The 26,993-nt window shown below is 43.0% G+C and overlaps 1 protein-coding gene and 1 long non-coding RNA gene across 4 annotated transcripts; one reads left to right on the top strand and one right to left on the bottom strand.

Moving 5' to 3' along the window:
• Window positions 1-2,024: 2,024 nt before the first annotated feature.
• LOC124051224 lies at window positions 2,025-15,481 on the bottom strand. Its single transcript, XR_006841791.1, has 3 exons — window positions 15,357-15,481; window positions 3,314-3,425; window positions 2,025-3,207 (listed from the first exon to the last, which is right to left on the bottom strand). It is a non-coding gene; the product is annotated as an uncharacterized LOC124051224 (long non-coding RNA).
• egfl7 (EGF-like-domain, multiple 7) lies at window positions 15,450-25,579 on the top strand. 3 transcript variants are annotated; one of them, XM_046374321.1, is made up of 9 exons: window positions 15,450-15,641; window positions 18,677-18,934; window positions 19,544-19,666; window positions 20,588-20,700; window positions 21,184-21,279; window positions 21,376-21,594; window positions 23,458-23,534; window positions 23,876-24,038; window positions 25,032-25,579. In XM_046374321.1, exons 2-9 carry the CDS (start codon window positions 18,855-18,857, stop codon window positions 25,049-25,051), a joined length of 891 nt encoding a protein of 296 aa, XP_046230277.1. In that variant the 5' UTR covers window positions 15,450-15,641; window positions 18,677-18,854; the 3' UTR covers window positions 25,052-25,579. The 3 variants fall into 3 exon arrangements, with proteins under 3 accessions (XP_046230277.1, XP_046230279.1, XP_046230278.1); XM_046374323.1 differs by lacking the exon at window positions 15,450-15,641 and adding an exon at window positions 16,207-17,056; XM_046374322.1 differs by lacking the exon at window positions 15,450-15,641 and adding an exon at window positions 16,207-17,097.
• The last annotated feature ends 1,414 nt before the right edge of the window (window positions 25,580-26,993 follow it).

Raw genomic sequence — 26,993 nt, 5'->3', positions numbered from 1 at the left:
GCAACAAGCTGCACCATCTTCATGTAAACCAACCCCAAATCAGTTCTAATGCACGTTTAAGATCTTGTGTAAACTGTTTCACATGGAGCCAGAATTTAAGTTACGTTACCCAATTCCATGAAAGTGTTTTCTTGCCTGTCGTCTGAAATGGATGTTGATCTCTGAAGGGTCTTGTTTTCCTTACCAATGGATCCTCACCGCAGGGTAGACAAGCTAACCCGTCTATAATATGACACAAATCACCCAAAAACGCTGGAGAAAATCTTTCTTCGCCCAGAGAATTCAAAACAATTCAGTGTGTGTGTTTGTGTTCATTTTTTCCAATATATCACATTTAGACAGAGTGGAGAGCAGAAAAACCCTACTGGCCCACAAGAGGGAATGAGACCATTAAACAGGCCAAGACAGAGAGGAAGGAAGAGTCCATTTGACACAGAAAACCTGGAACACCTGCTCCCGGATCTGTACTACTGGACCAGCCTGGAAAGTAATTCTGAAACAGTGCGTTCAAATGTATATGAGTCTGTTACTGTCTGCTCCCTGCAGGAGTGAGTTGTGGTTTCTACTGGCTGCCAAATAAGTGTCAAGGCAATGTTCGACCTCCAGGTGGTTTCCTGCGGCCCCCTGCAGAGAGCTGAAGGTAGGAACACAGATATCCCAGCATGCAACAGGACAATACAGAGCAACAAAGAGCTAAGTGGAGCTCCACTTAGAGACTGAGTGAGGCAGCGCATACATTTCTACAGTACAATACTTGCCGTCATCCAACAAACACGCTCTGAGCGTCCCCATTGTGTCAGGAGCCCCTGTAGTCCACTATGTAAACATCCCCTCTGTACCACATCACGACTATATTCGGACCAGGAGCAGGAAGTGATTTCATGTCCAACATCCGCCCCAGTCTTCCTCTCTCAGGTGGTGAATGTTCCTGGCAGCCGACCTCCCAGAGCGGGGGGGTTGATGGAGAGCGGGGGGGGTCCAGAGAAAAGATGGGGCTGTGGCTGGACTCTGCTAATGTACTTGAATGGTACAACACGTTGTTACCTCAGTTATTATTGTTGTTATTCACGGTTCTTTCCTCCAGATTAAATCTTTCCTGAAAACATGTTAATGCTGTTGACACAAACGTGAGCTGCTGCATGTTACATTACAGCAGTCGATTCTGCTGTGTGTTGTTGTCAACTTTTACTTTAATTTAAAACTATAACAGATGTTTTATAGAATATATCATGACAATGTGATAAGGTTAGTTTGTAATGTTTTTTTTTTAATATATTTCATCTAGCAGTCTCATTGAGATTAAGATTAAGATTTTTAAGACAGATGTGATGTACCTATAAAGAATTTTCACCTGAATCTGCAGCTAATTTTTGACATTTTGTTCATCCTGCAAGTTTAAGATTTGGTTCACTTCTTCACATTTTGTCAGAGACAGACACAAAATGCAAACAAGTTTGTCATATCGGCTTTAAGGGTGATGACATGTCACTGTTGTTTTGGCCCCTAAGTGGCCAAAAAGCCTGTTATTTCAGGTTTATGTTTAGCTTCATTTAACTTAAAATCTAGTTTTAGGAGTTACTGTAAACATAAAGGTTCAGTGAGTATTTTTTTATGGCCATATAAATTATATGTACTGTGTATTCATACAAGTGAGGGATTGGATGTGCAAATGAACAATAAACATTTTTGTGTTTGTGCTCCTCTATTTTTGTTTCCACAAAACTGTTTTGAGTTTCGGTTGTGGGGGATTTAGCATTCAGCTCGCAGCAGTTTAACATTTAAATTAAATTAAATCTGAATAAGAAATAAAACCAAAACCAAAAGAAACAATAAATATTATTAAATCTCCTGGTTTTCATATTTTTCATGAAACACCAAGAACATTTCATCCACAATTCAATCATTCTTTTTAGTAGATTCACTGTTAAAGAAAATGAATAATAATAAAGTGCATTTTGATGAAAACCAGTATTCATTTAAAGACACAAATTCTTGAAGTTAAAACATTAACATGGTTCTGTAAGGCTAACATTAAGAGGAAATATGCTCAAAGCTGCTGTGCCAGAAACTGAAGGTTTTTGTTTTCTTTAAAAAAAAAAACATGAAATATAAAATATTTGCACAACCTTTTCTTATTGCTCTGTGTATTATTTGTTGAGGTAGAATTTATTATTCTCATAACATTATAAATAATCGAAATGTCTTCTGACTTCACAGTGAATTCAGAACGTGAACCTGAACATAATGTCCACTGTGGATGTGTCCCATTGGCGAACACATTCGGCTCCACTGATTACAACAGAGCAAGTGTGAAGTTTAGCCAGCGAACCTCCAGGGAGCTGAGAGGCTGACGAACAGGACCCACATGCCTGGATGACAGTCGTAAAACCTGATGAGGGAGCTGTGAGGTTCAAGCTGAGCCGATGCCAGAAATCCTTTACCGTACTGCATAACAACATTCTCACTCACATCGAAGACTGCGTAACCCTTCACACCCTTACCTGCATATGGTAATCAGGGATGATAGAGTCAACGTGAGGCATCATCAAGAACGAAAAAGGAAAGGAAAAGCACACACCGTTTTAGTCAACTATAACTGAAGCTTTTGTTTTAAACAAAATCGAACACGCGGTTTTATCAGTACGTCACTTCAGGCTACAAAATGATCCTTAAAATGGTACAAGCGAATCAGTCCGGTACGCCTGCAAAAGCACTGAAGCTGAAAGGTGGTGTTAAGTATTATTTTTACAACAAGACAAATTTGAGTTAAAGTCCTTCAGCTGTAACTTCAATCAAAAAAAAAACTATGAGGCATTACAAACACATAAAACATGATTAATAGCCAGTTTTATGGCTACACGGCAAGTAAATATAATAGAGATTATAAATGTGTTTGATTTTTTTGAATGACTCCAGCCTGTGAGGAGCCCTGAGGTCACATGACCAAAACCAAACAAAGGCTGCCGAGCGGTTCAAGGGGACAGCTGAGACAAAAAAGTCTGTGTTTCACGAGAAGAAACAGTGAAAGGACAGGAACAGCCAAACACACCTGTGTGGTGACCTTCAAGATAACCAGCCCTTTCAGTCTTGTTTGCTTGGGTGTGTGTAGTGAGTGAGTTAAAAGCTAAATAAACACACACTGAACTGGGGGGTCGCAGATTCTTCAAACAGGTAACCTGAGGCTGACCTGAGCTACAGAGCCGCCTCCTGTTGAAGAAGTAGCCACAGAAACGGACAGAAGGACATTCAAACTTACAAATCAGTCAAAGCGGGAGATCAGAATGTGTGGGTTTTATCATTACGAGTGCCTAACCTGATCACGGTCCTCCTGAGCCAAAGCTGAACTGCAACTTGATCAGAAGCAGGACTCAAACTATCCATCTACCATCTGTGAATCCCCACTGTGAGAGGAGCTTGGGAACAACCTGCCACAGACAGAGAAGTGACGGATGAAATGAGGAAACCCAAAATAAATGAAAGGAGGAAGAAGTAACAGCAGGTGGGGATGAGAAACAAACAAACACAGGGCTTGTTTTACACCCACCTGCTCCACCGGCTGTCTTCTATCAGCTACTGACAGATCCACAGTTTGACAACTGGCGAAGTGGATCAATTAATTATTAATTCTCTTAGCTTGAGCATACCGGATGTGCAAGACTTTTTAGCCCAAAAAATCCATTATTTTAGCCATGCCAGGCACAGCTCAGGAAGGGAAACAATGCATTAATGGTCCCCAGAGGACGAACCCTCCTGATTTTGGTGATCCCCTGATTTTTCCCTCTAATGCCACCATGAGGACTTGTGGTTTTGAGTGAAATACTGAAAATGTGCACAGCTGTTGGATGGAGCAGCAAATTCGGTACACACATTCATCCATTCCCGGCAGGGTGAATTGTTATCACTTTTGGTGATACTTGAACGTCCTTTGTGTCAAGTTTGTATTTTAAATATTATATAAATCACAGTACAGAAATACTGACATTGATTATTATTACTGATGCATTAACATATTCTAATACTGTAACTGCTTCTGCTCTTTATTAAACTGAAACTGAACACAATATCCATAATTGAATAACTGTGTTTCGTTACCTCAGAATGCGTCTGGCTCTCGACGGGGCCTTTCGCTTTTGATGCATTTTAAGCAGCCAGGGGTGTTCAGTTGGTTGCAATCTGCAACCACACCACTAGCTGTCACTAAATCCCACAAACTGAACTGTACTATTCTCTGCTGTTGTAATTAATGGTTTTAATTATGGTTAAAAATCATTTATTAATGCCCTATTGATCTGCAATTTGCCATTTATACAAACTATTTTTGGGTTGCCAGGTTGTGAAAAACCAGTTCTGACAGTGTATCCTCCTCCAGCATGAATTACTGATACTAATACTGCATAAAGTACCAAAACCAAAGAGAGTTTTCATGCTGTCTGCTCGGGTGGAGAAGCTGTCTTAAACAGATAAATACTCTGAGGGCACACACACACACACTCCCACTAAAAGCCATGAAGTGACACTGAGGGACTCGATACACAGCACTAAAGGCTCAGCTGCGAGATAAGAGTTAATTGCTTTAAGTTTCCTGATGAAGATGGAGAATGAGAGGTCGCTAAAGCCATCTGCAACCTTCATACCTCGCAACTCTGGGACTCCTTTTCATTCATTCTCCTTCTTTTGCTCTTTGACCCCCATCACACACATACAAACAGACACACACACACACACACACAAACAGAGATAATAAATGCTGCTGGAGAGAGAAGAAGTCACACTCCCAGAGTGCTGACTGAACTGTGAAAGTGACTTGCAGACAGCTGATGAACCAAGACGCTGATAAGAGCTGTTGGCGAGGCTGGTGATCAATGGTCAAACACCATCTGTACAAGTGTGTGTCTGGACATTTGTGCTCCTGTTTAAACTCACCAACCCCCTCACTGTTTAAGATTAAGTGCCACCCACACCCTGCCCACATGACTGCAGATAAATTAACAGATATGTACGCATATCAAAAGTCTGTCTTCAATAAGTTTGTCTAAGTTTGCTTAAAGGCTGTCAAACTGTGAGTTCAGTTAGTCGTCGTTCGAATCTATTTATTTATCAGGTTTTTTAATATTGTCCGTCACACAGTACAGGTGCTCATCACCTTATCTCATAACTTTGAAAAGTTACTTGAATATACTCCCCCTGTTCAGCGGTTCAGCCCTCTGCTTGGCTGAACATTGTCGTTTCTGAAAGAGCTCTAAAGACACACTAGCTGCTCTGCACCACATGGCAGGTGGTTCTGGGGAACACAGCGAATGTTTAGCAGCTAAAGATCCAAATATTTCCCTCAGGAATTGGAAGACAACAAAAAAGAGCTATAAGAGACTGGATATTGAACTTAGTCCGTTGACCATAAAGCTCCACACAAATGATTATGCTGCATGTCTAACTGCCAGGAGTTTAAAAAGGGAACTTTGCTGGCATGTTCACTTTTAAAAGTAATCATATGTCAATATTGTTTCTGCCGTCCCTGGGTGGTCAAAAAAACCCAACTTGTGTGCAGTACAAAATATATGCTAAACGCTAGCCAGGGAAACATTTATGTTTCCTTCCAAAACATAACTGGCAGTTATTTGTAAATTAGTAACACATAAATAAAATTTGACAGGTGAATAATTCACACATCAGCATGCTAAATGCAACCACAGGAAATCATGGAAAGCGACTAAAACAGATTTCCTTTTTTTTATTATTTTAATGAGTTAGTGTGGTTGTGGTTTAGCTAAATGAAAACAAAGTTAGCCAGCAGCTGAGCAGCAGTTCTATCACAGCGACATCCACAATCATGTTAGGCTCCTTTGTGCCCAGTAGCCTCCGATGGCGCCTTTTCATGTGAGAGTTGGTTCATTTTTCAACCTGATAAATCCCTGAGCGCAGACTGACAGGCTCTCTGGGAAGACGGATGGGCCTGCGGAGGCTTGTTAAAGGGGGAACCTCACCGCCCTCCTTTGGCCAGGAGCTGGGTGAGGTGGGGCGGTGGGGGGTCGCTCTGGAGGTCATCGTCCCACACATTAGCGGCCTTTAAATCTCACCACCAGTCACATAGCGCAACATGCCTTCATATCATTTCTGAGTGGGAAACCTGACCTCATGTTAATGTGTGTGTGTACATGATAAAACTGAACGTGCTGGGAAATGGCTCAGATGGTGCCAGTGACAGACCCAAGAGAATGATTAAGAGGTGGAGAGACAGAAACACGAATATCTGTATCCGTCGAGCAGGAAACCAAGTCATCACGTTTGTTTTGTCCTTGAACGCAACCTAATCCAACCTAAGTATGGTCGAGGAAGAAATAAAATTTATATTTGTTGAATTATTTTCAAAAATAAACTGGCAACGGGATTACCAGCATGTCCATGTGCCTCTTGCCGTGAAATATAGACAGTGTCGGACATCTTGCCTCATTCTCTGTGAGGCCTTTGTACTACATGTCATTCACACACAATCCAATGTGCAAACATTTCCTCCTGCAGAAATCACAGCAGAAGGTATCTATTTAACACTTTTTAACTGCTAGCACAGCTACACATCACCAGACAATGTTACTGCCCAAACAGACCACCCTCTTTGCACATCTCCCCTTCGTCATAGACTTCTAATTCCACCGCTGCTGCACAGCGTGGTCTGGCAGGGCTTTTATCCCCATCTCAGTCCACCCATCCCTCCTGTTCATCTCCTCATCTATCAGCCCGCATTGTGACTCATATATTATTGTAGCGTTAACACAGGGAAGCACCGGTCAACCGGAAGATCTGTTTCTGGAGATTGTGCCAGTAACTAAACGACGCTTCCTGTCTCCCACCCCTTATTCCCCTCCAAATGTTGCCTACAGAACCATTACATCAACATTAAAAGCTTCATGCTAAAGCCTTGCTAAATGCTTTCTATCCATTTAAACTGCAGATTAGAGCTGTATGCTTGTATAACCAACAATGAAGAACAATCGTGTTATTCATGCCACAGCAAACTTATCATACAGTCAACCAACTGTACCTGTACCCACTGTACAGGTGCAGTTGGAGTGGAGTGGAAAAAAACCAGATATTTTCCATTATGGGAACAGCCAAGGTTCACATATGTTACTAAAAAGTCATTTGCATGATGAACATTTGTCACATTCAAATGAATCGTGACAAAGTAAACAGTCGAGGGGAAAGTACAGCCTTCAAGAACAGCAAAGCCGACATGAGAAGCTCTCCCTCAGCTCTGCCAAAGACCTTTTTTCTGACTGCCATTGCCCACCACCGTCCCTGCAGCAGAATGCCATATGAATCAGAGGTCAGGGGTCACAGCAGGTTTGCATTGAATCAAGTACAAAATACACTCTGACGCGTTACAGATGTATCCTCACTTCTCACCACCAATACATCTACATTTACGTCAAGGGATTGAGGAGAGATTCAAGTTTAGGCCAAAAAGGGCGGATAATCACAACCAGGCTGGTTTAGGCTGAAAGAATGAGTGAAGGCTCCGAAGATGGGGATCAAAGAACAATTGAATAACAATTGGAAGACGTCGCTTGCTTGACGTTAAATGGCAGGGTTAACTGAACCGATGTGCATGGATAAAAGGCTGGAGCAGCAAATCTGCCTGCTTTTCTTGGTGTTGGTCAGGGTGGGGCAGCGAGTGGGAGGCACGGCTGAGCAAGTCTGCAGGATTGAGATAAATTCAGAAGGGAGTCGATAGGAAGTGGTCTCACATCACTTCCTCTCTTTGTTTTCGCCGCTATTTTCAAGGCTTGGAATGTAGTTCCTGTTAAGAGGTGAAGGAATTCAAAACAAATTCATTAACCCCTACTTAGGGGAGCACTGAGGTGGGAAATGTCACTGGGTATGGATGTGCTGTCGTGTTTATGAATGAATGAGTTTGTGCAGAGGGAATCAACGAGAACGCTTTTCGCCACCTCTCTGGCATTTTAGGCACATTTTCTATAGTTGGACCAAAGTAATCCAATCATGTGCAACTTGCTCCTTAACAACTGTGAGTGTCCTGTGTCCTGTGTCCCACAGTCTGTGGGAGAATGAGAAAACTCGAGCACCACACCCTCCTCACATCCTGTGGCAGGCCTGTCCTTGTGTCTCAGGCTGGGGTCCAGGGACATACCAAAGCCCTGCAGTCCCAGCACACTGACATAAACACTGACCCTGAAAAGGAAGTCTGCGTATACATGTATTTGTGTCTGTTTGCACATGTGTACTTGCTGAGTTGTGTAAGTCTAAGCAGTGCAATCATCTGCTGTTAACTTCATGCGTAACATGTATGACTGACATATTTTTCAAAACATTTTTTTCCCATTAAACTAAACCTAATTTGGCTCAACAAGTATTTCCACAGTGCTTAACACCTGGCACTTCCATTGTGTTGCACCGGTGAGGAGAGGATGTCAGTCTCACTGTGCTCACCAACAGTTTGCCTACAGGCTTTTAATAGTAAGTGGGTATATGTCTCCAGAGACATCTCAATGATACCCAGTTCTCTGCACACAGACATCAGGAAATCCACCACTTTTCTCCAGCAAAGACCTCAGTCCCGTTAATGACTCTCTAGGAAACGACAGTCAGCAGCGCAGGGATTTAAAGTGAAACACGGCAAACTTTTTCCAAATCCAGTCTGACGACCTCTCAGAAACGTGTGCATGAATTTCCAACTTCTTCTGGGTTTGCCACTGTGCTGATACAAAGCGACATGTTCTTACAAACCCTCATCACAGACGGGTTGCAGTCTGTGAATTTTGAGCAGTTCAAACAGAGTGATTTTCCCTTCTCAGATTTGTTTAATTTTAGTCATTTTTAGAACACTGAGAGTGTGAAACTGTCCAACATTTCACAAGAAACAAAACAAAGTAGAGACAAAAACATTCCTTTTGCAGAGTTAACTTTCTTGTAACCTGGATTTCCAATATATATTCACTTTAAAACGCAATTTTAGGAACAACTGAATTTACGCCAATTCATGTACATCAATCATTAAAGGAGTAGTCTGACATTTTGAGAAACTGACTTTTACAAAGAGAAAGTGAAAGATCAATATGAAGCCAGGAGATGGTTTTCGCTTAATTTTTCCATCCATTAAACACATAAGATAAACTGTGTTAATGAGTGAAGTTTAGAGATCCCAGAAAGGCTTTGAACAGAGCCTGGCAAGCTGCTTCCCCCTGCTTTCACTCTTTATGCTAAGATAAGTTATCTGCTTGCTAAAGCTTCATATTTAGCCTCTCCAGACAAAACAGTAAGAAAGCAACTCAGTGCATCTCCCAAAATGGCTGAGTAAAGAATACGCAGGTGTGCTGCTGCACGTGGCTGCTTTTAGTCTGGTGGCATTAGATCCATCAAGGGTTTGTACTAAACTGATTTTAGGAACCTTCATGGAGAAGAAAATCCGAACTAAACCTAACAATTGTTTTGCTGAAGGCTTGTTTATGTTGCATGCAAGCTCGGCCTGCCTTCCCTTGTTTTATCACCCTCCCTTGCCTCCATTTATTTGTAAATGCAGTGCGGTTCTTACTTTTCCTCCATGCCTGTCTCCTCAGTGCCATCAGTACTGTTGATCCGCAGACAATTTGTTGATCAGGCCATGCCAGTTGCACTTTGTGGGCACATTAGGATCCCGATGCTAATGTCTCTGACATAATCACGAGAGTGCTTTGCCCCATAAAGCCTGCGTGCAGCAGCGTGCAGTAGCTGTAAACCCCTTAAGAGAGAGGCCCATTTGTCTGCCTTGTTTACTGAAGCATTTTGCCGCTGTGCGTGGCGGACTCATCAGGGGTTCACAGGTCATGATTTCTATTTTCATTCTCTCTCATTAGATTGACTGACACCATTAGGAAAAAAGGAAAGTACGTGTATATTTTTTCCAGTCTGTGTAGGTAGAGTATGTGGTGGCCCTTGTGTTACCCCTCAGTCCAACAGGCACGTTTATAGAAGTGCTGAACAAACTGTCAGTTTCGATTTGCCTTGATTTGCTTTCCATAGATACAGTGTATGATCATATTTATACTAAATGGGTGTCAAGAAGAGTGGATATCATGTAAAACCGGAGACAGACAGAAGATCAAATAGCTGTAATGCTGAGCCTGTTGCACAAGATTCCCGGGGTTCAGCTGTGGTTTGACGTAAATCTCCTCCCGGGTCTCCGACTGATAACCACAACTGCTTCTCGGCCATCTGTGCTGAGTTAGTGAACTAGATACCTTTTTAATGAACCCATCATTAAGACTTTAGGAGAAACTAACAGCACTGGGCTGGTATTCCCTCCCTGTGGTCCACTGATGACTCCCCTAAATACAACAATTCAAACAGTACTGTACTTCATTACGGAGCTGCACCGCAAGACTTCGCTCTGCACACAAAATCAATTCACCACATCAGTGAGAATCAAGTTATAACCTGACAGACAGAGCAGGGTGGGGCCTCGTACACACACACACACACACACACAAACACACACACACACACACACAAGCTGATTCTCATAAAGCTCTCATCAGCACAGGGAGTCATGCTGCTCCACTGACAGCAGCTCACAATTTGCTTGAACTCCTGCAAGTTCTGTTAAACGTTCTGCCTTTTGTCACGAACTGCGCGGACTTTGAATCTGAGAGGAATCTGAAAAAGATCTGCAGCTGAGTTGGGAAATTCTACTTTAAAATGCGCAGTGAATTTTAATATTTTGATTTTAGAAGTCGCGGAGGAAAGAATGTCTTCCTGCCAGAAGGCACGCAGAAGTTTGAAGCAAAATACTCAGGCCATTTTGACTTTTGTGTGCATATATCTACTTTTATCCGTTTGTTATATGTGAGATATACAGCATGTTAACTTTTGCCATTAACAGTAAACACAAAGCACAGTTTGGCTGATGCGACAGACTGATAGGAATGTCATTAGCGTTGCAGATTTTCATGTTTCAAAGTATTGGACAAATTAAAGATTGGCCTCATGATGACGTTTAAGAAAAAAGTCAGAGGGTCACCAAAACCGTCAGGAATCATCGTCTGGGCACCATGAATTGCTGTTGACATGCCAACTGTATAGCGATGCCACGAATGAGGATTTTAAAACTTGAAGATTTGCTTTGCTGTGTTATATTTGAAGCTATTTGAAGACTTCACCTTGAGTTTTGAGAATTTTTTAATAAAAAAGAAGAAGAAGAAAGTTTGTAAATATTAGTTTTATCACAATTAGGTTGCGTCTTACTTCTTGGGGAGGATCTGATGACGTGTTGGGTGGTCTTGGTCTTAATGGACCAGCACTCTCACTCCCAGAGGACAGCTGTGACTGAACAGAAACCTTCCTGCTCCACCCTGATGTCACTCCTTCCCTTTTCATGTCGTATTCCTCCATCCAGCAGCATGGACGACTTGCCTGTGGCTGTCATCAGAGCATTACGTTTCACATCTACAAAACACCAGCATTTAGCTCAAACTGCTGCTGTGATAAAATGCAGCCCAACAAGCCCGGCTCTCATGTGACCAGCTGGTTGAATCCTTTTAAAAATATACCAGTTTCATCTGCCAGCACAGCAAACATATTTGATTAGATGTTAACAGAATAATCTTCTACGAAACATACATTTGTTTCATGTGTCTCTGAACATGTTTGAAGTGAATTATGCTCTCATGCCAGCCTCGCTTCTTTGTTTAGTCTATTCCTGCAAAAGTAGGATCATAATCAACAGAGCACCGCTCGTAGAAACAACACACAACACAGCAGAGCGCCAAATGACGAGGCGTCATGAAGGTTGGCGACACGAAGGCGGATTTCATAGCCAAGAAATATCAGATTTCTTTTCATGCAACAGAGTTCCTTTCTGTGACACCTCAGAGTCCAGGCGATGCATATTTGTGCAGGAACAGAACATTAAATCATTCTGGATACAGGCTGAAGAAAATATTTCAGGATTAGTGCGGCAGCACGTCGAGTGTCCACACTCAACACTCTTGTAGCCTCAAGAGAGAGATGGTTGACCACAGTCAACACCTCCAAAGTGACAAACTTAAGCCACAGATCAGGAGAATTTGATTACAGCCGTAAATAAGTCAATCCGGCTCACGTGTTTCTGAGACGCTGAGTTTGTCAGAATGTCTGTAAACACCCTAATCTCTCCACATCACTGATGACAAGGGGAGCTGGCAGCATGGGGAGGGAAACACTGTGTGAAGGAGAGGCCATTGAAAGGGACATTACGACATGCACTCACACTATGCACGCAGGACAAAATTAGTCAAGGATATTTATGGTTTTGTCTATTAGAATTCTACAGAATCAGCTTTCAATTATGTATTTTCTAACCCCCTTTGTTGGTTTAAGAGGAGCGCAGGAAGTGCGGGACCACCAGCACAAAATCTCTGGATAAGCGCATGCCTCGGCTTTGTCTGAAGCCGAGGGTGGCAGGGGAGTGATGCTATTGGTGGCAGGCCTTGGACATCAGGATGTCCTGTTTGGCTGCTCAGCATGGAAATGCTACAGAACAGAAACATATGCTCCACCTCTGGTCTCAGTCCCAGTTCACTTGTGAATCAGCAGACTTAGTCGGTAGCCTGGCATTTCAGCTTTTATTGCGACAACACGTAACAGTTGAATGAATTTGGATTTCAAAAATGAATAAAAAATGAGGGAAATGTAGGAATGTTGCTGCCAAACAGCAGTGAGTGTCCATATTGACGCCACATCACCCATCACAGTAAACAACAAACCACAACACAAAGTCTGACTTCACTTCTCTAGACGGTAGTGCCTGTTACAACCATATTAAAGTATCAGATTTCTCCATGTTCTATTGACCATTTCAACCTCATGCCCTTTTACAGTTTGGGATGACAAATCATGCTGTTAACTGGAAGCTAGTTAGCTTAGCGTGCTAAGGCTCTGATTCCTGCTAGGCTGCTTTTTGCTGACATTATTGCAACATCTGCAGAGTCACGGACAGAAACACTCAGTCTGTCTCACAGACACACGTGCATGCATGGATTCTCACAACAACACACAGCAGACTGAGGTAAGCATCAAAAGCACTCAGTACACAAAGACAATAAAGACATTTAATCCACATTACGGTCTTCCCTCTCCAATTATTCCTGCAGTTGTTATTCCTCTTGTTGTAAAGCTTTGCTGCATTTACTGTAAAGGTTTTCAGTGCGTTCATACAGATGCACGCCTTGTGCAATTATCTGCACAGTACTGACTTGAAATCTCTGTTAAAATATATTAAATGTACTTTTTCAGAGTTTTTGTAGGGCACAGCTGCCCTCTTGTTCATGCCCCATCCAGGGTCACTGCTACTGCCCTTTAGCAAAATCTGTCAGGCCCTCTTTGACGCAGATCCGTTTCCTGTCAAAGTGAGATTTTTATTGTTCCAAGGGAGCAGGCTCCAGAATCTCGCTCTCCCAGCCTTTTCCTGTTTCCTCTTAAAGAGGAAGTGCTGCTTTGCTTCAGTTTTTTTCCCCTCCTCCCTCCCGCATCTTCTCTGGGACAAATCTGGAACACTGACTGCAAAGTTTTGCTCGTGTCGGGCCAAGTCTTGATTTCAAAGAATGAAAAGAGTTCCTTAAAAAGGCATACCCCTCCCACTTCGGTCTTCCTCACACGAGTTTACACACACACACAAACATAGCAGCGCATTCACAAACAAGTGCACACACTGATTTCGCATCCTATATTCTAATGTGCCCCCTCTGAGCGATCAGCCTTGATGGTGTGTGCTGGTGTGTGATCACCTGCGACCCTGAAGTGAAGCGTTCCCATGGTGCCTCAGCACGTAGCCTCTTTGTTATCGCACAGAAAATAGTTCTTTGTATGCAGGGAGTGTCAGATCATACCATTCAGCCAGTGTGGGCCCTTAAGTGAACACTGACAGAGTGCCAAACACTAAACACTCATAACAAAATGAAACAAAATTGAGCATAAAAAAAATTATTATACTTCAGGTAATTTCTCATCATAAATGTAAGGCGTGTAGACTTTCTGGTTCATGTCACCTGAATCCCAGCCACCCAACCATAAATTTCCACATACACAAAACCGTTTTAGTCCGTGCGTGTGTGTCGGACTGAGTCGAGCTCGGCTTCAAGGCAGAAGAGGAGCAGCTCGTCTGTCTTTTATACGTCGTGTCAGCCGCCGCTTAAAGCTTTTGAGGCTCACATTAGAGACCCCATTTGAACCTGGTCGCGACAGCATGTGAGCAAACTCCAGAAAACTCTTACAAGACTGGGAGAACGTGGACAAACTGGTCTCATGAGGGGTCATTTCGGATCATAAACTCTGACTGTGACTGTGAATAACTCTGACTGTGAAGGAACACAAAACAAATCCTGCACACAATGAGATTCTGAGGAACAAAATGTGATCATCAGTGTGCAGGATTTTCTATTTCAGAGCGTGCCGCCTCGACATTCTTGCAAAGTCTTCACAGGGCCAAGGAATTTCGGTGGGGGTAAATACATATAAAATGTGAGGTTTAAAGTTAATTTGTGAATTTGGAAACAATTGTTGAAACAGCAGTTGAGAAAACAATCTCAGCACAAGGTTCATTTAGCAGCTGCTCTGTTCTCTTTGGAAGCGCCAGAACAATACTGAATGGACCTCCTTTATATGATTGTTTTCTCTAAATTAGGATCAACACAAACGTAATTTAAAGCTTGAACGTGCCTTTTGCAATTCACCAAACTGTGTCACAGCATAGCATCGCCTAGCGTACTCTAAATCTTCTAATTTGTTTTCACAGAGCGACTTAGCATCGGCCCAGGGACTACGTATGAAAAATGGCCTCTTAGGTAACTCTGGTGCAAGTTTATTAATGTTTTCGTCTAAATAAAACAACAAATAACTCAATGTGAATTAATGTGGCGATAAGCCTTCACCATTACTGTCGCTGAACTGCAATGAGCTCCAGCAGAAGCACACAAGCAGCAGGAGGAAAAAGAAACTTCTCTCTTATCATGCAACTGTTTGGCCTTAACAAGCTGCAATTTGACAGATTTGATCTCACAGTGACCTTAACCACTGTAAACATGGGCCTATATGAGCTCCCACTGTGCCATCAGTTAAAATACTTAAAATACCAGTAAGCTAAAGGTGTAAGGTTCAGTAAATACAAATAACCTTCCAGTACTGACGATCCCTGTGTTTTCTCCTGGACTGCAAAGGCAGCAGAAGGCCATGAGGTGAGGAGGCTGAAGGCTCTTGCCCCCTTCAAGATGTCTGCGCCACAATGTGGAGGGGGGGCAGAAAAATGCTTCAAAATCAGATTCGCGAAGCGGTTTGAGCAGGATGGAGAGTGTTTGTGCAGTAGAGGGGTTTTATCAGCGGCAAACACTCACAGGAATTCCGGTTTGGGATTGTCCATCCAATTCCTGCGTTCCACAGGAAGCCCTGCATAAAAAGCAACTGAAAAACGCCCGAGGACATTTCATTTGCCGCCAGTCGACTCACGGGGAGCACCTCGAATTAACCGCGAGGTTTTTTATCTGAGACCAACCGAGCCGAGCTTTAAAAGAAACTGGCACCATGGAAGAGTCGCGTAATCCACCGGTGCGGCGGCTCGTGCCCCTGGCCGCCGCTCAGCCTGCGCGCGCACACGCACCTGGTGACCCCATCGTGCGAGGGTAAGATTTTTACGCACATTTTTACAGGCCAGAGCTCGCGTTCAGGCAAGCGGCTCCTGCGCAGCTGTGTGGTTTATTTCAATGATTTTGAGTTTCGTTGTACTTTTTTATTTATCTTTTAAAAAACAAATAAGGTCAAAACAGGTTTACTGAAGGATGCAAAGGCAGACGTGCAGCTAAACAAAGCTAACAAGCTAAACAGATATAATATAACATGTTATTATCTGTAATTATCTATTATATGTATGACTACAAATGGTTATATGTTATATATATATATGCATAATTATAATTAGCTGGAGAACCAACTGCACAGCCAAGGCCGGATATGAGGCTCTTCTGTGGGGTTTCAGGTCCTGCAAAGCCCGTTGTCATAAACATTGTAAGGTTAATACACAGCTGGTTTTATGTGCACACAGCACGGTCGGTGTAGAACAGTGACACAGTAAAGTGTATTGGCTTGGCAAGAGGCTCGTCAAATATTGGGCTAAATTGCTAGAGTTTCTTTTTTTTGTTTGTTTGTTTTTTCACAAATACACTACGCTCAATGTTTTGGGATTTACTAATCAACATTTTGTTTTCCTTATGACATCCAATATGGCTGCGGTTGATAGTGAATTAAAGGATATGCTCACACTTTATCAAGCCTGTTTTAAAACATTAATCAGGTGCCCATGCACATTATATGAACAATGAAACTGGTTTTGCTTGTTGTCATCATTCCTTTTGTCCATACTGGCAATTATGAGCTCAGCTCCTGATGCGCGGAGGTGATGGGAGACGGAGTCCACAGTCCTTGATGGGTGCAAAAACATAATCCAAAGTTTCTCAGAATCAAGAGGATATCTTCCACGGACGTGGTCTTTTTAGTATAAAAATTCTGCTTTTTGTTTAAAACCTTCCACTGAAACTTATCAGTTTCAACACTGCCTGTTTCTTAGGCTACAAAAAAGGACAATAACTTTGGAAGACACTTACAGCACCCAAAATGTATCAGTGTTCATCCGGGTACCTGAGTATTATTTTGAAACAGACATTTAAAGAAATGTGAAACTATCCTTTAATCAGCGCGGACTGCCTCCTTAAGACACGAGTGCAGGGTCTCTTTACCCACCAGTCAGCTGGTAAAGTGTATCAGTAGGTTATGAATGAAAAAAAAAAGTCTGTGACGTCACGCACGCGCGCTAACCCAGTGCGGGTAGTCTGAGCTCCGGGACACCCAGCTGGAGGAGTGGGAGGAGGTCCTACCATCACCCCCCATGCTCTCTGACAGTCTGAGGAGAAACCTGACGAGTCGCGGAGTTTTATCACTTGGACTTTGAACGCACCGCAGCGGAATATAACGGGACTAACTTTTGCTCAAGTCTCGGGCGTTTCTCTACTTCCTGCAAGTGTCGGACTCCGTGTGTTCTTTGGTGGGGATTAATTTTAGGAAAGGCTGATTGTGCATTGCACGGTTTGTGATTGTTATTATTTTTTTTCTGTATCCATGCATGCGCCCTTCATTCTGGTTTGTTTGTTCCTTGGTTGGTTTCCGTCCTGTGCGTGCGTGTTGCTGTTGCGTAGGGATGCGCTTTTCTTTGCGTTTGTTTCTTTATTTGTGAAGTCATCCGTTTAATGCTTGAGGTGTGCGTGTGTTACGGCGACGGTGCTCCGAGTGAAGGATGTTGCTGCACAGTGCTGTGAAATAGCGCCCCCTTATGGCGAACGTAGGAAATGCGTCTGCTCAAATTACTCCTCATGTGTCAGTAGGTCAGAACTCTTCATATTCTGACGATAACCCAGAAAACCGTGGCAGAATCAAGCATGCGCTCTGAGCCCTGTGATCACAGATGTTCACCTGGGCTACAGTGTTAATTATATTTTATGTATTTACAATTATATAGTTGTAAAAAGTTGAATCTAAAAGCATGCTATTTGCAAAAAAAAGCCTTCCTTAACAGCAGATTAAGGATTAGGTTTTGTAGAGACCCTACTATACTACATCCAACTAGTATGAACTTTTTGGACATGCGTTTTGCCCTGCGGTACCTTCATCGTGGCCGATGTAATGATGCAGGATTGTTTTACACACAGACACACACACATGTTGCCTTCAAAGTGGCCCCCTGCTGCTCTGCGAGTCACACTCGCTGTCGGGTTTTGTGAATGAGCCAGCAGCAGATCAGAGAGACATGCAAGCTGTCAAGCGAGGCTCAGCATCGCTCTCAGGATAACTCAGGATTCTCTAGCAGGCTGCCGTCCTGTAACCTGCGGTCACACCTGGCTGGCTTTAAAGCCCTGTTAGAAGTTTCCCAGGGGTTTAGTGTCTGGTCTGTTAAAATACATTCCAGTAGGATAACATCGCAGCAGGAGCAGGTCCAAGCTGACTGTCATGCACTCTGGAAGTGCTGCACCATTCCTCCTCACTGACGGATGGATTTTAATCCTGTACAGTATGTAATAATCCAAGATGGTGTGAAGGGATAAGTCAGCGTTACTGTGAAGGTAGAGTTCTTTGTCCTTTTGACCTGTCCTTTGTCTTACAGTCTCAGACAGTGCAGGTGCAGGTCAGAAAGAGTTCAATCTGCTTTGTCCTCGAGAACTCAGGGCTGTTAGTTCATAAGTACTGCACAGATGCCCACGTATGCTGCTGTCTGTGTGCTTGTGTGGGCTCTCTGTGGCTCAGCGAAGTCCAACATCTTCCTAAAAGGCTTTCTGCATTGTAGGGAACATTAACCTCAAACTGATAGTTAGGCATCTACACTTGAGATAAGCATTCAAATCCACAGTGAGAGCAAACTCACTCTTGAGTTTCAAAACACAAACAATAAGTAGATTAAGTGTTTACTGCTGGTCATGAAAACCTTTCAGACTTGCGGACATAGTGCGCCTCAGAATGCCCTATCTACGTCCCCCACTGCACTGTGACCTTTACAATCGCTCACCAGGGAATGAGGAAAAATAATTTTGATTGTTTTTATTAAGTACAACCCACGTTGCAGTGCTGAATCTCTTTTAATGCTTAATTATCTCAAATTTCCTCTCTGTTACAGGTAGCCGGCGTCATCCTCCTGGAGGAAAACATACAATCGCAGCGTGAGGAGGACTTTGGCTTCGATCCACGACACCCCCCACCCTCCTCCCCCCGTCATCCTCCTCTCCTCTTCCCTCCGACTGGCACAGAGAAGAGTGTGAGAGACTGAGCGAGGGAACGTGGGAAAGAGGAAGACGATGTACCAAACGCTGCTTCTTTCCTCCTCCCTCTTCATCCTGCATGTGATGGGCACTCCGCAGTTCTTCGCTCACCACGGGTAACAGTTCACTTAATGCTCTTCCTGTGTTTATTATGGCCTGTCATTTGGTCAGCGTGGTCCTTCAGTCGCAGATCTCCTCTTCAGCTGTCATTCAGATCTGTTTGTTTTAGCGACCCCTGCGACATTCTCGCCCACTGCGAATGTGTACAAATTGCTCGAATGATGTTTAAACGTTTAGTACATTCTCTCGGGACCAAAGCTCAGTCTTAGACTGTTAGACATTCAGCATTGCGAGGGAGTCTGCGGGCTCACCTTGTCATTTTTAGTTGATTTGCACAAAGACCAAAATAAACTCAAAGCCAAACAAAGAGGTCAAGTGGAGCCAAAGAGGTCGAAGATCAGCTCTTAACTTAACACATTCAGGAGTGATTACACGCGTCAGTCAGGAGCAATTAGGCTGCATGCCTGTTTTTGGTGGCAAACAGAAACCAAAAGGCCATAATGTGGAGTTTTTAAGCTTTCTGAACTAGATGGGAACCACTTAGGGCCTAAATATCTCCGCGGTTATTTTCATCTACAGCTAGCACAGCTTCCGGTGCCCCTTGAAGTCGAAAGTTTCTTTTTCGGGTCAGCTTTAACGTCTGAACTCGTGTCTCCCTTGCGCAGGAGGAGGGTGTGTGGCCGAGACTTCCATCACAGCGTCGTCATGGCAACAGAGTCGTACGTCCAGCCGGTGCACAAGCCCTACATCACCCTGTGTCAGGGGCATCGCCTCTGCAGCACATACAAGTGAGTGCACCGGCACGCAACAACGCGCTGCTCAGCAAACAACAACAAAACAGGACATGTTCAGCTTCCGTTGGGGGAACACCAGAGTTTGCACGAGGACTCGGGTCAGGGTGGTGTCAAAACAGTGTCCCAGTGAAGCCATCACAACATGTTTATTTAATGAAAGGTCAAACAATGACGTGTTTAGGAATGCAAAGGGTTAGATGTACAGTACGCAAATTAACTAGAAGTCCCCCCATCCCACACACACACACACACACACACACACACACATACAACAACGACAACACATGATTTACACAGAACTGGGTCATGGTGGCACATATGTGGGTTGAATCTAAATATCAAGTACTTTGTGTAACTACGGGAAATGAACTGCCTGCCCACAGAGACCTCCGCCATGTTTATTTTGGACTGCATCTCCCTCCATACTTACGCACTCTCGATCTCTCTCCAGCTCTGATGCTTTCGAGTCCCCCCCTTACATTCCCTCTATTTTAAATCTTTTGTTTTAACTCTTTCCTCACCACCAAAATTCATTTTTCACTTATGGATTTTTTTCTGTCTCCATTTTTGTGCTCAGTGTCTGCTCAGGCCTCAGGCAATTACGGATCCCTTATCCTATGGTGTTTCTCCTGACTTTGATTAAATTACTTGTTTTCAGAGACTTCAGAGTCTCAGCAGGCTGTAGCAATAGTTGAGATCTGACTTTGTATCTCTTGCTCCCTCCCTCCATCCCTTTCATATCTCTGACACACTCTTGGAAGTGAGCGGTCTGTGGTTTCAGTATTCCCATTCTCTCATCAGCGTTCTTTTGGTTTGACAGAATGCAGGAGAGGCCCACCATGTTTGTGAGGGCGATGACAGTATTATGAATAACCAGGAAAGCCCTAAGTGTGTGTCTGTGTTTTGTCTCCACAGGACGGTGTACTCGGTAGCGTACCGGCAGGTGAGCAGGGCGGCACCTTCTTCACATTTCTACCCAGAGTGCTGCCCGGGCTGGCGGAGATTTCACTCTCACAACTGCAACCAAGGTAGCCTGCATGGACATGTGAGGGGTTTATGCGTTGATCCCTACCTGTATTACCTGCATATGTTATGTGGACAAGCGGAAAAGAAGTAGTTCATGTTGATGAAACATGCAAATTTACGTTCTTGCCAAGAGTCAGATGGGAAAATTGACTCTACTCTCATGCATGTATGGCAAGTATGACGTAACAGCCAGGAGGCGCTTAGCTTAGTGTGGAAAGACCTGTGGAAGCACAGGGAAGCAGTTAGCCTAAATCTATCTAAAGGTAAAAGTGTCAAAACTAGACAAGTTGTGGTTTTATGGGTAATGCTGGACTGTTTCTTCTCCAGAGAGTCCCTTTTCCCAGCCAAGAAGCAGTCCGGCACATACCTCTCATAAAACCACAAATTGTTGTTTATACACTTTGGATTTTGCTAAGCTAAGCTAAACATTTCTTGGAACGTCTCCCCCCGAAATGCTGCATCATTCCTTTAAATGTCTCTTTCAGCTCTGTGTAGACAGTCCTGTGTGAATGGAGGTACCTGCTTGAGACCTGACCGGTGTGCTTGTCCACTCGGCTGGACGGGACACCAATGCCAAACAGGTAAACGCCGACACACACATTCACCTGCGTAGCCACAGTTCCTGTGTCCACAGTTCCACACATATAAACCTATTTCTTTGTCTTCTTTGTTGTCAGACGTGGATGAGTGTAGTGAGCAGCGACCTTGCGCTCAGGAGTGCGTGAACACTGCTGGCAGCTATCGATGTACGTGCAGAGACGGCTTCAGGCTTGCCGGAGATGGCCGTTCCTGTCAAACCCTTCCTCCTCCTCCTCCTACTCCTCCTCCTCTTCCTGCCGCTCCACCCTCTCCCACCCAGGCGAGCCAGGCAACAGTGGGTGGTCACACAGATGCGGGTAAATGAGCAGAATAGCAGCACATGTGTGTGTGTGTGTGCGTGTGCGCGTTCGTGTGGTGTAATTTTGTGCCTTGCAGCAGCAAAGTGTCTGGAGCCCAGAAGAAAAGAACATAGCCAGCTTCGCGGTCCATTATTACTTTTGGTACGCGCTATGCCACTCTCAACTCGTACCGTGAGTAATAATGCACTGCGACTGGTGCCGACTCCAGACTGATGTCTTGTGGTCTGGGCCTGTGCGGTGAGACTGGGACCAGTTGGTCTTTGATAATGACTCGATTTACTCCTATGAGTCCTGTGAGTATAGCAAACATCTGACTCTAATAGAGCTCCCATACTAATACGGACATATTTTTATCCCGCGCACTCCATTAGTTCTTTTAAAAATGTTGCAATGTCGTCTCTTACCATGTAACAGTGGATTTTTGTTTGTGTTTCCTTCCTGTATCTTAGCAACAAGATAATACACCCCCCCCCCCCCACCATGTCTACAGACGTGGTAGTTGACCCCACGACATTCCTATTTAGTCTCAGCATTATTGCTTTTTTGGGAATTAATGCAACATGAAACTTCTTTTTGCGGATGTCTCCCAAATCTTTTCACCTTTGGGGATTTTTGTGAGTCACCAAACTGTAAATCTAAAGGTGATGCTGTCTGATGTCTGACTGTTAGAAAATGAAATATCTCTATGTAAATCTGACACTGCCAAAGTTCTCGGGCTCTGCTCCAAACTCCCCATATTTATCAGTGTTTCTGTGGACAAGAAACACCAAATTCAAACAAAATGCAACTCCTCAGCTAAAATGAGACTGTTCACTCCCATGGCACCACATGAGAATTCTGCAGAGTCAGCAAAAGGCACACAAAAAGGGCGACTGGGGTGTGTGTGTGTGTGTGTGTCTGTGTGTGTGGGTGGGGGGGGGGTGAATAGACAAAGTATGACAGATCTTTCTGCTTGGTGCAAGTGACAGAGAAACTCTCTGTCGCTTGTGGGAGTGCGATCTGGTTCAGCGTTCAGCTCTGAGATGCCTAAACGCAAGGTCAGCAGAGATGTTTCTGAGGCTGCATTCCATTATCTGTTCGTAGACACACGTCAGAGGGATGTTGATGGAGATCACAAATGTAAACACAGATTTCAGTGCTCAGAAAATAGAACCTCCTCTCCAACTCTGTTGTGGAGGAGTGTTGGACTGCATTTGAGTGTCTCCATCTTACTCCTGTTTTTTTCCTCTCCATCTCCCCTTTTCACTCTTGGCCAACACTTGTGTTCTCATTCCAGCTCCATCAACCCTGTCTGCTGGGGGTCATCGACAGCCCCCCTTTTCCTTCCCTTCTCCTAACCCTATTTCTCAACTCGTTCTTGTCTCAGTAACGGGCCACATCTGGGAAAAATTGAGCTGCTCGAGGTCTGTCTGCTAAAGCACAGCCAGAAAGCAGGGGGTCCCTAATTTTGTGTCCTGAACTGGGTCCCGCCTGCTGCAGGGACATTCCCCTCGGGTGGCCAGGCTGATGCTTTCCCCTGTAACAGATTCATGTTCACAGGCTGGATGAATGGGTCCTCGTCTATTTCTGGTGACCTTTCTTTTAGCTTGTATGTCAGCTCTTTTGGCTGTTCCCATGATTCCACCCCTTGCCCTAAATTCCCCTGTCCTCTTCCTGGTTTGGAGTTTAGAGATGTTGATGTGGCAATGAATCATTTGCGGAGAGGGATTGATGAGTGCAGACTGCTCAAAGGAATCTCCTGAGATATAAACTTTAGATCTGAGAGAGAGGATTAAACATTATTCTTGCCTTTAATCTGTGCTCTAACCCGTCTCACAAATTCCTCTGATGTATATTACTTTATTTGCATGGTTTCTGCAGGTGGAAGGCTTGGCCTGGTGGAGAACGTGACGGAGGAGGTGCAGAGCCTGAGGAACAGAGTGGAGCTGCTGGAAAAGGTACACAAGAAAAGTTCAAACACAAGCACACAAATAGAAAAGCCACTTACCGATACCTCCCAGCCCCCGCTCACCACCTCTGGTGATAAATGATGATAAATTCTGTGTTGCTGTTTATTCCCCAAACTAAAGATTTTATCGTTGAAATGTCAGACCTGCGCAGTGGCTTTTTAAACTTTTATGGGTTTTATTCAATGTGAACCTTTGGTGAAACAAGCCAAAAGCATAAATGAAGACTAGCTGTTGGAAGTCTCATTGATTTTCTGTTTATGAGGTGTGCAATAGTCTTTTTTTTCTTGGGCAGCTTTCTCATTTTCCCTCATCTTTTTCCTTCTGTGCAGAAGTTGCAGTTGGTGTTGGCCCCCTTCAGCAGTTTCTTCCCGATGTCACTGGATGAGGGCTTGTCGGAGAAAACTACCTTACTGTCCCACTCCTTCCAGCAGCTGGACCGCATCGACTCCCTCAGCGAGCAGATTGGCTTTCTGGAGGAGCGTCTCGGCACATGTGAGTGACCACAGGCTGACCTTCGCTTGTTCAGAGCTCAAATTAAAGCACCTAGAGGAGAGGAAATCCAATTTTTAGTTGAACGCCACTGGTATTTTCCTGTCCCATGAAAGCAGTTTAGAGATCCAAACCCAAACTTTAGAGATCAGAGATCACGGAAAAGCTAAAATGTAAGAATTTCCCATAAGTTAATAAAATGAAAAGTCCATATTGATAAATTCTAATAACATAATAAAATCTTCTGCCTGTAATGTAATTACGTTTTTTGGCAAGTGCGTAATAGGTTAAGTGATGCAATAAAAGCAAATCAAAGTAAAAGTGAGATGACACATTTGCTCTTAAACTTCAACCTAATTGAAACATTAGATAAGATAACAAGACTTAAGAGTTTGTCTTTGAAACCCCACTTAGCCACAATGGTGCTTTGAGCTAAATGCTAACTTCAGCATGCTAACAAGCCCAAAATAACACAAGAAACATAAAGATGTTTAGCACTTAAGTTGTTTACAATGTCAGCCATCCTACTTTAGCATGTTAGCATGCCATCATTAGCCAACTAGCACTCAACATTAAGCATAGCTGAGACTGGTGGGAATGCCATTAGGTCTGCAGGTTTTTGGTCATAAATCAAAGTGTGGAACATTTTCGAAAAAAGTTTCTCAATCCATCCGTTTACTGTGAACTGCTGGGTATTTGCACAATCTGGTGTCCCCACATGGAATCCTGACCCAAACTTTGAGAAACTCTATGTTGAATATTTTTTATTATATTAGAAGCTTAATCACATTTGGTTTTATTGTATTATGGTCAATTATTATATTTTTGGACTTCAAATCATGAAGCTCCAAGTATAAAAATCGTAAACCAACAATCTTTAATTTGCAAATTCACCTCAGTTAGGATAACAGGGACTACAGTGAAGTCACAGCATGAACTAATAGCATATGATTGTTTTCAATTTGTAGTCATTTTTTACACTCTCTTTCCCTGCAGGTTCCTGCCAGGAGAATTAGCCACCGAACGCGGCCCACAGCATTTCAAGACATCTCCCATGAAGTTAATAATGAACCAAACCTGTCAGAGATTGTATGGACCAAGATGGCTGCAGCGTGTAAGAAAGGGATGGCGGGAAGCAGAAACATCCTCAGCTTTTGTTATGCCGCGAGGCAGTCATCACACAGTTCGTCTGTGGTTTTCACTACTCCCAAAGGCTTCGTTTGCTTTTCTCCTTGGATTACTGTCAAATTCTCGATTGTTGTAACAGTACCTGTGCCAGAGTCAGTTTCAACATGACATCATCTCTGTAACATCTGACTCGAACCCTCTGAGGGTCAGAGGTCAAATTGGCCACTTTTGTTTCTGTGTTTGTTTAGCATCAGTGCAGCTGCGTCCTCTGTCGAAATCCATTTCTGGAGGCTGACATGGACATCTATATTTATCTATTTAAATTATGATTACTTTTAGTTATTTCTCAGTGCTCCAATAGACATTTTTACCTAGTTTTGTAACATTTTGTAATAAAAAAAGGTCCTAATCATAAACACCATGTGTGTTCACTAATATGAAAGATTTACTGAATAATTGTTCTGTAAACACTGCAGACATGAGACTTTCCTCATTAAGCTAACACATGTTTGGCATCTCCTGTTGAAATCTTGTATGCATGTACTGGAATGACTGTGCAAGAAGTATTCTGATCATGTATTTAGTATCAAAACTGCATTGAGAAGCAAACTCAATTACAAGCAAAAATCCTGCAATTAAGATTTTACTTGAATACAAGAAGGTACTTAAGTACAAGAACTCATTACGCAGGGTATCCTTTTTCACATTTTTATGTAATGCATTGAATTTTAATGACCTGTACCTTAACAGTGTAAGCAGCTGATTTCAGTTATTTTATATGATCAGTGTTTTTCTTTAAATAAGTGAAAAAGCAACAACCAGTTGGATTATTTCAACCTGTTTTGCAGATTTTTTTCTTTTTTTTACAGTTTCATTTAAGAAAGTGAGACTTTTCAGACTAAACAATAGACAAATTACACAGTAAAATAAAGATTTTTTTTGGCAGTGTTTCTTGTAAAAACAAGCAGTCAGACTTAGTATGCAGTTGATTAAAAAGTACAACACTTCTCTGTGAAATACAGTGACATATAATCCAAAGTAATATAAAACACAAATACTGCACAAGAGTTTAAATGCACAGTCGTTTGAGAAAAACAGAATGAATCTTTATTTATTCTTTTGCAAGGCATTCACATTTACCCAGAATATGTGAAATCAAGAACACTACATCATCAATATTAACCAGATACTATAATGGGCGTCTATACCATGTGTGCATATTTACACACGCATACAGTAAGGGACCACACACATACAAAGCTCTGCAGGATGTCAGCTCTGTTTCTCGTATCCATCTAAAGCTACCACCAATTATCATTTAATAGCTTTGGTGAAAATCAGAGAAAACTTGAAGTCCTTTTTATTTTTCCACCCAAACTCAGCATGAAAAGTGCTTTATTAAAGTTAAGAATACTTTGAATCTTTTCCAATATCTTACATACGACTTTGTAAACAACTGCTCAACAATCAACCAGCAGGGTCGCTGCAGAGTCTGTGAACCACCAGTTGAAGCTTGTGACACAGAGTTTACAAATCACACATTTGTATTACAAAATAACCGAGAGATCAACAGGAAATAAATGGATAAATGCTCCATTAGCAAGATGTCTCTGGTATAGTTCATATTTGGAAGAAAACAATTTGGTAAATTACTTTATGACATTCAAACCACTCCCTGCAATGGTAAAGTCTGCTCTTAGAGATAAGAAAAGGTCAATAAATATATTCAAACTAAGGAAAAAAAAAAACAGTTTGATTAATTAGAATTAGTAGGGGCACATTATTCCATACTGGCCTTGAATACCGGTACAAATGAAACCATCACACGTA

Source organism: Scatophagus argus, chromosome 20, assembly GCF_020382885.2.
Source record: "Scatophagus argus isolate fScaArg1 chromosome 20, fScaArg1.pri, whole genome shotgun sequence".
Lineage (NCBI taxonomy): Eukaryota > Metazoa > Chordata > Actinopteri > Scatophagidae > Scatophagus > Scatophagus argus.
Note: the sequence above shows the minus strand (reverse complement) of the source record. Positions and strands in the feature narration are given on the sequence as shown.

Bases quoted from the DNA above. Each gene is read 5' to 3' on its own strand.
- egfl7 (XM_046374321.1), top strand. From the start codon at position 18,855: ATGTACCAAACGCTGCTTCTTTCCTCCTCCCTCTTCATCCTGCATGTG. The intron at 19,667-20,587 runs GTGAGTGCACCG...TTGTCTCCACAG, and splicing joins CGCCTCTGCAGCACATACAA to GACGGTGTACTCGGTAGCGT. The intron at 21,595-23,457 runs GTAAATGAGCAG...TGGTTTCTGCAG, and splicing joins GGGTGGTCACACAGATGCGG to GTGGAAGGCTTGGCCTGGTG.